Below are 15187 nucleotides of genomic sequence, written 5' to 3' on the forward strand. Positions count from 1 at the left end.
GCTCCATATTTTGAAGAAAAAGAAAGTAGAATTTTGTCCCAAAGATGAAAAATAAAAATAAAATCACCTCATAAACAGAACTAGAAAAGATGGAATTGAAAAAAGAGCCAGTAAATGCCAACCGTAGAATAGAACAAAATAAAGGAAAAGGGCAAACAGATTGATAGTCATCTCTTTATAAGAAGGCACCATCTAATTGTCATGCAAACCTCTACGCTCCGTCTCTGCAACATGTGTCACTTCCACTCCCCACGCGTCCATTCAACTCCTCTTTAAATTCATCAACTCCTCCATTAATCTTTCGTATCACTTCAATTCCTCTCTAGCTAAAAAATCTAACTCTCCACATATATCCATCCAATCCATGGCTGACCCACGCCAGCAGCAGCAGCAACAAATACAACCCACTGAAGCCATGAAAAGCCTCGTCCCTCAAAAGGGTCCATCAAAATCACAAGTTTTAGCAGTAGTTACTCTCTTCCCAGTTGGAGGTGCTCTCCTTTGTCTTGCAGGGTTGACGCTTACAGGAACTCTTATCGGTCTTGCCGTTGCAACTCCTCTGTTCTTGCTGTTCAGCCCCGTTTTGGTGCCTGCAGTTCTAACCATAGCATTGGCTGTCACTGGATTCTTGACATCAGGAGCTTTCGGTATTACGGCGCTGTCTTCGCTGTCTTGGATCATAAACTACTTGAGAGGGCCGGCGAGAGAGCAGTTGGAACATGGAAAAAGGAGAGTGCAGGATACAGCTGGAACCATGGGACAGAGGACAAGGGAAACTGGTCAGAAGGCTCAAGAAGCTGCAGGTGGGAGAACTTGAGCTTGTGTAGACAGACAGTGATGGATCTTAGACTATATAAGCAAATCAATTTGGATTCGCCAGTGTTTGTAGACATGATCTTGGTTGTAGGCGTCATCTTCTTGGAAAATAGCTCAAATGAAATGAATCAAGAGTGTAGTGTGTTTTTACACATTGTGTAGTGTGAAAGTTTTCTTTTCCTAGAGTGCGGCAACATTTGGTTTCTTTGTGTAATAAATCGGATGTTTTTTTATCTTTTACTATAGAGTTTCATCACCTTAAGAAAATAGTGCCATTATCCTTTTTCCTTGTCCTTTTTACTTTTAGTTTTCAATTAATCAGTAATTGACTTCCTATCATAAAGTCTCTCCCTTATAAACAAAAAAAGAAATCTCTTACAAAACGATAAAACAAGAGCATTGCGGACAAAGAGCAAGAGAGGGACCTATTGTCACACCTCCTTTTTCCGCACCCGAGGGTGCAAGGGAGTTTTTTCCAATTAAAGGACAATCGAGACGGGATTGGTTTATTTATTTCAGAGTCGCCACTTGGGAGATTTAGGGTGTCCCAAGTCACCAATTTTAATCCCGAATCGAGGAAAAGAATGACTCCATATTACAGTCTGCGTACCAGAAATTCGGATAAGGAATTCTGTTAACCCGGAGAAGGTGTTAGGCATTCCCGAGTTCCGTGGTTCTAGCACGGTCGCTCAACTGTTATATTCGGCTTGATTATCTGATTTTATACAAATATGAACTTATGTGCAAATTTTATCTTTTAACCGCTTTATTATTATTGTTTTTGAAAGAAATGTGAACATCCCTTAAAACACGTCTTTGGATTGCGTCACATGAAATGCACCCACAATCCGGAACACGTTTTATTTGATGTTTTGGGATTTGGATTCGAGTCGCATGAAATGCACACCCAGGCTTAAGAAAGTAAAATATTAAACACGCGCCTAAAGAGACTATCGCGTTATTATTTGGGGGAAGACCGTGAAATTTGCTAAACGGTCCTTCCGAATTCTAATTAAACCATACATTTTGTGAGGGCCCCGCAATCTATACGTTTTATTTGGCTAGGCTCGTCTCATTTTTATTTTTAAAGGATAAACCTACAATACTATATTTTCTATTAAGTTCGTCTCTAAAATAAAAGAAAATCTCTTAATTATTTACATGCTGAAAAATGTAACTTATTAGTTATTAGTTTACGGCTAATGCGAATGGAAAATTGCGATCGAGTTTGTACAAAGAAAAACTGCTTTCATTTTATTCTGTTATTCAATAATACTAGAACATGAGATTGACCATAATATCAAAACAGATTAATTATTCTCCGATTAATTTAAACTAACATTATTAGATGAAGAAAGTATACATATGCAACCTCATTATTCATTAATCATTCAACTACATCTTTATACGAAGAAAGAAAAATTATATTCAACCACAAATCTAAACAGGAGGAATTCAACAGGAACAAAGCCTGATTAATATTTCATTTTTTGCTTCAAGCCGAGATTGTACAAATGTGTACCTGGAAACAGCAGTACAAGAACAAAAGAAGGAGAAGTCAGCAGCAGTAATAACACAGCAACAGCAGATTCAGCAACACCGCAAACCAGTACAGTAGGAATAGCAGAAAACCCAAGAGACTATAAACGACTCCAAGTATAGAGAAGAAGTAAAAGGCAGGAAGGTTCTGACTATTTCAGATCTTAAGCGAGGCAATGAAGCAGTAACTATTCTTTTTCAACTTCAAAACTCTCCAAAATGAATTCTACCCCTGTATATTCAGTGTATCCAGAATGTATATCGGGTGTATACTTCTCACTCCGCCCCCTCTTTTTTTCTTTTCTCTACCTAGTTTTTCCTCTTTTTCCACCCCTTCTTCCTAAATTTTCTCTTCTATTTATAGCAAAATTTTCAAAATTTTCAGATTTGTTTTTTTATTATTTTATTATTTTTTTAATTAAAAAAAATCCCACTTACAAATTGCTTTTATTTTTTTAGAAAAAGAAATCTCACATTTATTTACTATTATTTTTAAAATTCCAACTTTAATTACTTTATCTTATTTAAAATCCCACTTTTTATTTTTTTAAAAGAGAATCTCACTTTATTTAACTTTTCTTTAAAAAACAAACCACTATCTTTTCTTTTTCTTTTAAAAATGCTACTTTCAATTACTTTAAATTTTTTTAAATTTTCAGATACCTTTATATTTATTTTTTAATTCCAACATTATTTTACTTTTAAATTTTTTAAAACTTTTTACTTTTTTTAAATTTTCTACATTCTTATACTTTTTTTTATTTTTTTATTTTTTTATTTTTTTAAAATCATTTCCGAAATTACTATATATATATATATTTTTTTTAAAATAAAAATAATAAATAAAATAAAATATTTTCGGATTTTTTTTATATATTTAAAAAAACAAAAAATAAAACTATTAATAGTGATAATTCACTTTTTATTTTTTATTTTTTTGGTTTTGTTTTTGTGTTGGACAAAAATGAAGAAGGGGTGTTGGGTTAATGGAGCGGACCGGATCGACCCGGTTTGAAACGGACCGGGTCATGGGGAAAGTTGGGCAATTATTTGGGCCTGTGGTTTGAAATTGAAGAAGTGGCCCAATCCGATTTTTCTTTATATTTTTGTTCTCTTTTCTTCTTTTATTTTTCTAAAACTAAATTATAAAAGTACTTAAATTATTATTAAGAACTAAATTAAGTTATAAAAGCGCAAATTAACTTCCAATAACAATTAACGCACAATTAAGTAATAATTAAGCATAAAATTGTTCATTTGGACATTAAATGATAAAAATGCAAAAGATGCCTATTTTTGTATTTTTTATTAATTTAACAAATAAACATGCATAGACAAACATACAAATAGTTACAAAAAATATCACAAAAATTGCACACCAAGAAAAATTATTTTATTTTTTTGAATTTTTTGGGAGTAATTCTCATATAGGGCAAAAATCACGTGCTTACAGCTGCCCCTCTTTGCCCGAAGACACGAAGGGTTTTCGTGCAAAGATAAAACGAGCGATTTTTGCCCATCCGAGTACTCCGTGTGAAGCATTTTTTTGAAAAAGATTTAACCGAACCTTTACTTCAAAGGTTTTCTACATATCCCTGGCTAAACGGGAATCAGGTTAATGTAGTTCGGGAAGTTTTGGTAGTTGGGACTACCGTGGGACTGCGATGTTACTGTTGTTGCATGATGTTATCACTGCTTACCAATCTCCTTGTTACACCGTGTTTAAAAGAAAACAAGAAGCTAGGCTAAACTGAAATTTGTTCTTGTTGCCTTGCTTTCTTGTTGGCTTGTGCTTCCTCCGATGCTTTTCTTCCTTGAACTTGGGAATGATACTGGCCCTTTTCTTTTCTGAATACCAGTTTTCATCATTTTGCTTGGTCCGCTAGGGACATGGCTTTCTTCATCAAGCTTTTCGGCGGTTCCTCTGGTGGGTACGGCTCTCTTCATCAGACTTGTAATGCTGGGCATGATTTAATGTTCACCAGCTGCTTCTTTCAAGACGCGTCCTTTCTTCCTTTTGACTCATGCGCCTGAATTTGTGCTGGGACCTCCTGTTGCAACCTTCTGTTTCCCGGTGCTGGGGATTTTATTGTTTACTGCTGGGGATTCCTGTTGTAACCTTCCGCCTTCTGGTGGGGTTACTGATTCCAAAATCTGTAGTACAAGACTAAAAAGTTGCTTAAATGCAAAATTATGAAATGTATGCCCGCATTATACTGGTGGGCGACCTAGAGCTTAAAGTATTCCCGCATTTTACTGGTGGGCGACCTAGAACATGAATGTATTCCCGCATTTTACTGGTGGGCGACCTAGAACTGAAAGTATTCCCGCATTTTACTGGTGGGCGACCTAGAACTGAAATGTATTCCCGCATTTTACTGGTGGGCGACCTAGAACAGAAAGTATTCCCGCATTTTACTGGTGGGCGACCTAGAACAGAAAGTATTCCCGCATTTTACTGGTGGGCGACCTAGAACAGAATGGGCGACCTAGAACATAATGTATTCCCGCATTTTACTGGTGGGCGACCTAGAACAGAATGTATTCCCGCATTTTACTGGTGGGCGACCTAGAACTGAAAGTATTCCCGCATTTTACTGGTGGGCGACCTAGAACATAATGTGAAAGGACAGAAATGTATGCCTCTGTTATATGGGCGGGCTCCCAACTTCAATACTAACCTAGGAGGAAATGTCTCTCCTATGGGAAAAACTAAACTTAGGAGGAAATGCATCTCCTATGGGTAAAACAAACTTAGGAGGAAATGCATCTCCTATGGGTGAAACTAAAACAAACTTAGGAGGAAATGCATCTCATATGGGTAAAATAAACTTTAGGAAAGTATTCCACTCGTTATTCAGGTGGGCGCCTGGTTTCAAAAATAACTTTTAAAATAAACGTCATTCCTCTCTTCAGGCGGGCTCCTGATTTCAACAACTTTGAAAATAAAATGTCATTCCTTTCTTTAGGTTGGCGAGGTTTAAACAACTTTAAAAATAAACGCCACTCCTCTCTTCAGGCGGGCTCCTGATTTCAACAACTTTTAACAGTAAACGCCATTCCTCTCTTCAGGCGGGCTCCTGATTTTAACAACAACTTTTTAAAGTAAACGTCATTCCTTTCTTCAGGCGGGCTCCTGATTTTAACAACAACTTTAAAAATAAACGTCATTCCTCTCTTCAGGCGGGCTCCTGACTTTAACTACAACTTTAAAAATAAACGTCAAGCTATTCTGTTGATTCTTCTCCAAACAGGAACAACCGATTTACAAATCTCATTAATCGTCTCTTCAGGCGGGCTCCTGATTTTATCAACAACTTAGGATGAAATGCCTCTCCTATGGGTAAAACTAAAACAAACTTAGGAGGAAATGCATCTCCTATGGGTAGAACTCTAAAATTAACTTAGGAGGAAATGCATCTCTTATGGGTAAAAACTAACTTAGGAGGAAATGCGTCTCCTATGGATAAAACTAAACTTAGGAGGAAATGCGTCTCCTATGGGTGAAACTAAACTTTTAGGAGGAAATGCATCTCCTATGGGTAAAACTTAGGAAGTGCGTCTCCTATTGGTAAAACTTGACCTAGGAAGTGCGTCTCCTATTGGTAAAGGCATGGAATGTATCCCCTTGTTATACAGGTGGGCACCTAAAATATGCAATGGACAGACAAGAAAAGTATTCCTCTCGTTATTTAGGTGGGCGCCTGGTTTCAACAACAACTTTGAAAATAAAATCCTATTCGAGGGCGGATGAACCCAAAATATCCTATTCGAGGGCGGATGAACCCAAAATATCCTATTCGAGGGAGGACGAACCCAATTCGAGGGCGGACGAACCCAAAAGATCCTATTCGAGGGCGGACGAACCCAAAAGATCCTATTCGAGGGAGGACGAACCCAAAAGATCCTATTCGAGGGCGGATGAACCCAAAATATCCTATTCGAGGGCGGATGAACCCAAAATATCCTATTCGAGGGCGGATGAACCCAAAATATCCTATTCGAGGGCGGATGAACCCAAAATATCCTATTCGAGGGCGGACGAACCCAAAATATCCTATTCGAGGGCGGACGAACCCAAAATATCCTATTCGAGGGCGGACGAACCCAAAAGATCCTATTCGAGGGCGGACGAACCCAAAAGATCCTATTCGAGGGCGGACGAACCCAAAAGATCCTATTCGAGGGCGGACGAACGAACCCAAAAGATCCTATTCGAGGGCGGACGAACCCAAAAGATCCTATTCGAGGGCGGACGAACCCAAAAGATCCTATTCGAGGGCGGACGAACCCAAAATATCCTATTCGAGGGCGGACGAACCCAAAAGATCCTATTCGAGGGCGGACGAACCCAAAATATCCTATTCGAGGGCAGATGAACCCAAAATATCCTATTCGAGGGCGGATGAACCCAAAAGATCCTATTTGAGGGCGGATGAACCCAAAATATCCTTAAGACTTGAAAATATCTTATCTCGAATACTTGCTGGGGATTATTTTGCTTGGGATGAATTTTCCCTTTCTACCTTCCCCAAAAAAAAAATTTAATTTTTTTTTTATTATTATTAGCTTCTTTCTTTGAAGACTAACTCCCTTGAGACTCGTTTTGCCTTTCCCCGAAAGGAACCGCTGAGGATACCGATTTTCACCAAACTCGTGTTGGACTCCTCGAAACTGCTAGGGATAACACTGTTGGGGAATTATTTACTTACCTGTTGGGGGTAAAATGTTATCAGCTGGGGATAACGCTGTCGTGGATAACACTGCTGGGGGATTTTGATTCCTTTGATGGGGAACAACTTCCTCCATTGAAACTTATTATGTTGGGGCAACACTGGTTCTAAGACCACTTCCCTTGAGACTGGTGTTATATTTATTTTTTCCCGCATGGGTACCTGACTTACAGAAAATTTTCTAAATGGAAGGAAAATTTTCTGCCCCAGTTTGGTAATATCCCTTGTGGCATGCATTTCTGGCGTCAATGCCCATTCCTTTACCTGTTTCAAATCAAACAAAATTTGTTAGTTTAAAACATGGTGGTTGGTTGTGATACTCCTACTGGGATGGTTTTCCCTTTCTCCTTCCTTGCTTTGCGCTCCACAACTTGTTGGGGATGATATTATTTGCTGGGGATAATTCCTTTCTGGGGATATCCCTCTTCTTTTGTGGCATAGCTCGGAAACTGGCATTTCCCCGACCTTTTAGTCTAGTATGAATTTCCCAAATCATGCTCATTGCTCTCCTTGATTTGCCCACGGGCTTTGGCCTTGAGGTTTATAACCTTTGATAAAGGCAATGGTATCCCTCTTGACACTTGTCAGTCCTTCTGTCAATTCCCTTCTGTTGGGGATATCTTTTGACACTGGCCTCGCGTTTGTTCCTTGCTGACTATACCACTTGGATGTACTAGTCAGATCTCATTTTGGAAAGCTGATGGCCTATTTTGAAGTCAGTTCACACTTGTTCTGACCAAACAGACTCTATTGGGGATTTTTCTATGAAAGGAAAAAGATAAAAGGGAACAGAATAAAGACAAAAGAAAAGATGACTCTTTAACAAAAGAAACTATAAATGAAAATCTATCAAATGGAGATACCAGCTCTAATGGTCATGACATGCACATGTGGCCTATCCTCTACCGTCAATCATCTTTCAAGATCTTCAATTGGCGATTCCCCATCTGATTCTCAATCTTATTCGACTTGTAGTGCCCGAAGGGTTTTCACTATCAAGTCTCTCTCATTTTTGGTTTTCTCTCAGCTTTCATCGCCTTATGGTGCCTGTGAAGGTTTTCACCGATAAGACTCTCTCATTTGTATCACTTTCTAGCTGGGGATTTGGAGTGTCGCCGGTATGACTCTTTCTGCTGGGGATTAGAGTCCTTTCTGCTGTGGAACAGAATGTTATGCTCACCGGGGAGACTCTCATTTGTCTGACTTGGCATCTTTTGAAGACTGATCAGAAGGTCTTTCTTTGGACCGTAATGTGGGTTTTGGATAGGGCTAGAAAAAAAGGTATTAAAGGCTCAAAAAATGCATTAATTTTGGGTTATTAGTTACAACCTTCGGAATTAGATTTATTTACAACAAACACAACTTTTGCCCCAGTTTCTTGCTTGGGGATATTTTAATTGATTTTTCTTTATATTTTTTTTTTTCAAAACTATGACCGAGCCGTAAAGCGCCTACGTATCCTCTTTGAGGAATCAGGTCAAACGTAGTTCCCAATTCCTCTTTTTCATTTGACTTTCTTTTGTTTTTTTTTTGTTTTTTTTGTTATCATTTTTCTTTTTTCTTTTTTTTTTCTTTTCTCCCTTTTTTTTTGTTGTGTTGTTTTCTTTTCTTTCTCCTTTTTTTTCTTTTGTTTACCTACCGCGCTTGCGTTTTCTATTCATTGCTACTAATTCCGAACGAGGGGTATGAAGGAAAATAAATAAGGCTCAAAAGGGGTAACGAAGGGTAAAGTGTTTAGGTAGCAGAACAAACTGCCTTCGTCATTCCAGTCTTCAAAACATGCCAAGTGCAAACAACACAATAAAGATTTATAGTCTCTTCCGATGATGCTGGACTTGACAATTATATTCACGCGTTTGCTTTTTCATTTGCCATTTCTAAAGCACCATTGGGCGACACTCTTACTTCTCATTATCATGAAGACCCTTATGTCAATTTGGCAAATCTTGCCTTTAACGGTTTTCTTTATGTTTTACTTTCCCCAGTTCCACATGACTCGAGCTCCGAATAATCTCAAACCGTTCTTATTTCCTTTAAATGTTCTGATCATCTTTTCGGGGTTTTATGATTAACTTTAAAGATTAGGCCCAAACTGTGTGCGCATGTCATGTCACTAGAATCGGCGCTGAACAAAATGATAAAAAAACTAAACAAAAAGATGAATGGAAATAATAAAAGACTGGATTTTGTGCTAGACTACCGGTGAAATGGTTTGAATAACAAAACAAACGAAATAAAATCCTAAACAACCTGGACAAAACTTAAACAAACCGCTATGACAAAACGGAAAGATAAGCGGAAAGATATTGACACAAAACAAAATCCGAATTACAATCCTAATAATCCGAACAAACAGAAATGACAACAAAATAAGCCACCAACTGCTTCTTTCTTGTTAACCAAGGAACGGAGCGTCCTCCCACTTAGCGAAACTGGCATCTTAGCCATTTTGCTTTGCAATCAGTATTGCCAGACCGTTGCCAACTTCAATATCATCACCCGTCAACAAGTTCCCAATAGGATTCTTCGCGATGTTCTGGGTGTCATTGTTCGGCTTACCACAAACCAACCACCTTAACTTTGTGATTCAAAACAAAACAGGTTAGAATGGACTCAGTCGGTCCTCATTATTGACAACATCTTTTTTTTCTTTTCTTTTTTTCTTCAAATTTTTTCATTTTTCTTTTTTTTCTATTTTTCATTTTTCATTTTTTCATTTTTTTTTTCGTTTTTTTTTCATTCTCTTTTTTCTGTCTTTTTTTTCATTTTTTTTTGTTTTGGTCGAATCTTATGGAGATTGCCTACGTATCATGACCCCGCATGAATCAGACCTTGCGTAGTTCGGACAAAATGAAAGGTAAAAGCAATGAAACATTTTTTCTTTATCAATTTTCATAATAAAACAAATTGGGTTTCGAAGGTTTAAAGATGACCTACAAACTTGAAAATCAAACAACCCGCATATTCTAATCAAAAGATTTACAAAAACAACGGCCAGCTTCCTTTCCCAGTTTGTCAAATGCAACCAAACGGTTATTTTTGCAAATGTGGCCCCTGTCAAACTTCACATGAATTTTGAGGCTGGGGAGGATTATTTTGACACTTTACCAACTTGTCCATTCTTTTACGAAAACAACCTTTCGACAACTGAAAGATACTCTAAGGCTATTTCGGCAAGAACGGTTTAAGACGCGGCCGAAGCTGGCTCGGCTTATTATGACAAAATTCAAACGGTATTCACCTGACCGCCGACTCTTTGTTTTTTTTTCAAATTATAATAAAAACCTGATGTTGCAAACACGGCCCTTCAGCACCTCGGGGACGAAGATTTTTAAGGCTGTGTGGGTCCATATCTCAAAATGACCCAAAGGTGGCTGTTTATGCCAGGTCAGCCTTCCGGCGTCCCTTTCGGGAACATTCGGCTATTTATGACAAAACAGCATCACCTGACTTATTTATAACTCTTTTTATCGTTTTTCAAATTAGAAAAGTCAATATTGCAAACACGGCCTTTCAACGTCTCGGGGACGAAGATTTTTAGGCTGTGGGGGTCAACTGGACCAAGTCTTAAAAAATGACCCAAAGGTGGTTGTTTATGCAAAGTCAGCCTTCCGGCGTCCCATTCGGGAACATTCGGCTATTTATGACAAAACAACATCACCAAAATTAAAATTTGACATATATTTTTTGTTATTTATTTATTTTTGGCTTTTTTAGCAAAAGGTGGGGTTGGACCCGATGAGGGTTGCCTACGTATCTCACATCCGGTGAGAATCAAACCCGCGTAGTTCGGGCAATCAAGAATAAGTAGATGAACTAACTTCCTTTTTTGAATTTGTGAAAGAACTACTTTAAAAGGAGAAAGGAAATATTTTTGATTGATTTTCTTTTTAAAAGAAAGACTTCTAAGATATATATATGTTTTTTTTAATTTCCATTTGTTTTTTTTTTATTCTAAAGGAAGAAGAAAATATTTTTCGGAATTTTACCTTTAATAAAAGAAATGCTTCTAAAAAATATTTTTTTTTTGAATTTTGAATTTTCTTTTCAATTTTGAAAGAAGAAAAATATTTTCGGATTTTTTTCTATCTTATTATACATTTTTTTTAAAAAAAATAGTTAAAAGACTTTCTAAAGAAGTTAATAATGGAAAATATTTTTGGATTTTTTTTTGTTTTTGAAAATTGGGGGTCTAAAAACCTTTCTAGACTTTTTGGCAAAACAAATATTTTTGCAACAAATAAAGACATATATATATATTTTGGAAATAAAAACTTTTGGATATATATATATATATACATGTATATATTTGTGACAAATAATGAAAGACTCTTTTTTTATTATTATATGTATATATTTGTGACAAATAATGAAAGACTCTTTATTATTATTATTATTATTATTATTATTATTTTTTGAATTTTCATAAAAACCCCATTTTAAAAAAGTAAGACTCTTTTTAATTTTTATTTTTATGACAAGACAAACTATATATTTTTTTGAAAAACAAAACAAAACAACGATTTTTTTTTCTATTTTTCCTTTGCTTTTAATAAAACAAACTAATAAGACGTTTTTTTTCTTTCCAAAATTTCGGCAGAGTTTTGACAGTATTTGGGTATTGGGTTTTTTCAAAAATAAACAATCAATTCCCTAACCGCTATTTCCTTTTTTCAATTTCACAATATTCATAATATTCAAACACCGGTCAGCATGCGGGCACGAGACAAATAAATGCACGAAAAACAAATAGGATGCATCAGGATGGCCTTTTCATATCAGGTTGCTAGTCCTAGACGGACCCAACCCCTGTGTTGAGTCCCCTAAGTCAAATGCAACGTGATGCAAATAAGCGTTCCTACTAGGGATTCGGCATGAAGTCACGTTATTCTATGTTCAAAACCTGGGTCGGTGTTCTAGACAGTGTACCCGAGCGGACCACTCGAGTTGAGGAAGGAGCTCCTGTCCGGGAACCAAAAGGCCAGCCGGCTTAGAAACTTTCCGAGCCTCTTTTATTTAGGGTATGACACTAATAGAATAGGGAGTCTTAACCAGTAAGCACATCCCTGGAGGTAAGAAGAGTAGGTTTCGGCACAGTTTATATACAGTTCAAATAATATCAAAGCGGTAAAGGCAACATTTAGCACATTAGGCTCAAAACATGTAAAAATCAGATAAAGCCAAACATAACAATTTATCTAAGCTCGAATTTCTAACCCAGAACCAGTGGTTCTGGGTCAAAGTATTCCCCAGCAGAGTCGCTAGAGCTGTCACACCTCCTTTTTCCGCACCCGCGATGGTGCAAGGGAGTTTTTTCCAATTAAAGGACAATCGAGACGGGATTGGTTTATTTATTTCAGAGTCGCCACTTGGGAGATTTAGGGTGTCCCAAGTCACCAATTTTAATCCCGAATCGAGGAAAAGAATGACTCCATATTACAGTCTGCGTACCAGAAATCCGGATAAGGAATTCTGTTAACCCGGAGAAGGTGTTAGGCATTCCCGAGTTCCGTGGTTCTAGCACGGTCGCTCAACTATTATATTCGGCTTGATTATCTGATTTTATACAAATATGAACTTATGTGCAAATGTTATCTTTTAACCGCTTTATTATTAATGTTTTTAAAAGAAATGTGAACATCGCTTAAAACACGTCTTTGGACTGCGTCACATGAAATGCACCCACAATCCGGAACACGTTTTATTTGATGTTTTGGGATTTGGATTCGGGTCGCATGAAATGCACACCCAGGCTTAAGAAAGTAAAATATTAAACACGCGCCTAAAGAGACTATCGCGTTATTATTTGGGGGAAGACCGTGAAATTCGCTAAACGGTTCTTCCGAATTCTAATTAAACCATACATTTTGTGAGGGCCCCGCAATCTATACGTTTTATTTGGCTAGGCTCGTCCCATTTTTATTTTTAAAGGATAAACCTACAATGACTATATTTTCTATTAAATTCATCTCTAAAATAAAAGAAAATCTCTTAATTATTTACATGCTGAAAAACGTAACTTATTAGTTATTAGTTTACGGCTAATGCGAATGGAAAATTGCGATCGAGTTTGTACAAAGAAAAACTGCTTTCATTTTATATTCTGTTATTCAATAATACTAGAACATGAGATTGACCATAATATCAAAACAGATTAATTATTCTCCGATTAATTTAAACTAACATTATTAGATGAAGAAAGTATACATATGCAACCTCATTATCCATTAATCATTCAACTACATCTTTATACGAAGAAAGAAAAATTATATTCAACCACAAATCTAAACAGGAGGAATTCAACAGGAACAAAGCATGATTAATATTTCATTTTTTGCTTCAAGCCGAGATTGTACAAATGTATACCTGGAAACAGCAGTACAAGAACAAAAGAAGGAGAAGTCAGCAGCAGTAATAACACAGCAACAGCAGATTCAGCAACACCGCAAACCAGTACAGTAGGAATAGCAGAAAACCCAGGAGACTATAAACGACTCCAAGTATAGAGAAGAAGTAAAAGGCAGGAAGGTTTTGACTATTTCAGATCTTAAGCGAGGCAATGAAGCAGTAACTATTCTTTTTCAACTTCAAAACTCTCCAAAATGAATTCTGCCCCTGTATATTCAGTGTATCCAGAATGTATATCGGGTGTATACTTCTCACTCCGCCCCCTCTTTTTTCTTCTCTCTATCTAGTTTTTCCTCTTTTTTCCACCCCTTCTTCCTAATTTTCTCTTCTATTTATAGCAAAATTTTCGAAATTTTCAGATTTGTTTTTTTATTATTTTATAATTATTTTAATTAAAAGAAATCCCACTTAAAAATTGTTTTTATTTTTTTAGAAAAAGAAATCCCACCTTTATTTACTTTTATTTTTAAAATTCCAACTTTAATTACTTTATCTTATTTAAAATCCCACTTTTTATTTTTTTAAAAGAGAATCTCACTTTATTTAACTTTTCTTTAAAAAACAAACCACTATCTTTTCTTTTTCTTTTAAAAATGCTACTTTCAATTACTTTAAATTTTTTTAAATTTTCAGATACCTTTATATTTATTTTTTAATTCCAACCTTATTTTACTTTTAAATTTTTTAAAACTTTTTACTTTTTATAAATTTTCTACATTCTTTTACTCTTTTTTATTTTTTTATTTTTTTTATTTTTTTAAAATCATTTCCGAAATTACTATATATATATATTTTTTAAAATAAAAATAATAAATAAAATAAAATATTTTCGGATTTTTTTTATATATATAAAAAACAAAAAATAAAACTATTAATAGTGATAATTCACTTTTTATTTTTTATTTTTTTGGTTTTGTTTTTGTGTTGGACAAAAATGAAGAAGGGGTGTTGGGTTAATGGAGTGGACCGGATCGACCCGGTTTGAAACGGACCGGGTCATGGGGAAAGTTGGGCAATTATTTGGGCCTGTGGTTTGAAATTGAAGAAGTGGCCCAATCCGATTTTTCTTTGTATTTTTGTTCTCTTTTCTTCTTTTATTTTTCTAAAACTAAATTATAAAAGTACTTAAATTATTATTAAGAACTAAATTAAGTTATAAAAGCGCAAATTAACTTCCAATAACAATTAACGCACAATTAAGTAATAATTAAGCATAAAATTGTTCATTTGGACATTAAATGCTAAAAATGCAAAAGATGCCTATTTTTGTATTTTTTATTAATTTAACAAATAAACATGCATAGACAAACATACAAATAGTTACACAAAATATCACAAAAATTGCACACCAAGAAAAATTATTTTATTTTTCTGAATTTTTTGGGAGTAATTCTCATATAGGGCAAAAATCACGTGCTTACACCTATTACAATAGAATAGAATATTTAGCTATAAAGTAACATTTTATTTATAATACTCCTTACATATCTATTTAATAGATAGTAATATGTTTAGTTAAAATTTTAACTAAAATAAAATTTAATGAGAAAAAATTTTAGTGAAGACAAAAGAATACACATATTTAAAAATACACTTTAAAACTATATAAAGAAAAAAGAGTACAATGTGTATTAATTTTTCTCATGCATCATCTTCAAAATATCATTAGTAGAGATTTATCATTCTTGATA

At 35.5% G+C, this 15187-nt stretch overlaps 1 protein-coding gene across 1 annotated transcript; it reads left to right on the top strand.

The window, feature by feature from the left end:
* Positions 1-226: 226 nt before the first annotated feature.
* Positions 227-1056, top strand: LOC107784365 (oleosin H2-like). Its single transcript, XM_016605492.2, has one exon. The coding sequence runs from the start codon at positions 365-367 to the stop codon at positions 815-817; it is 453 nt and encodes a 150-aa protein (XP_016460978.1). The 5' UTR covers positions 227-364; the 3' UTR covers positions 818-1056.
* Positions 1057-15187: the final 14131 nt, after the last annotated feature.

The sequence above is a fragment of the Nicotiana tabacum genome, chromosome 20, assembly GCF_000715075.1.
Source record: "Nicotiana tabacum cultivar K326 chromosome 20, ASM71507v2, whole genome shotgun sequence".
In the NCBI taxonomy this organism is placed as follows: Eukaryota; Viridiplantae; Streptophyta; class Magnoliopsida; order Solanales; family Solanaceae; genus Nicotiana; species Nicotiana tabacum.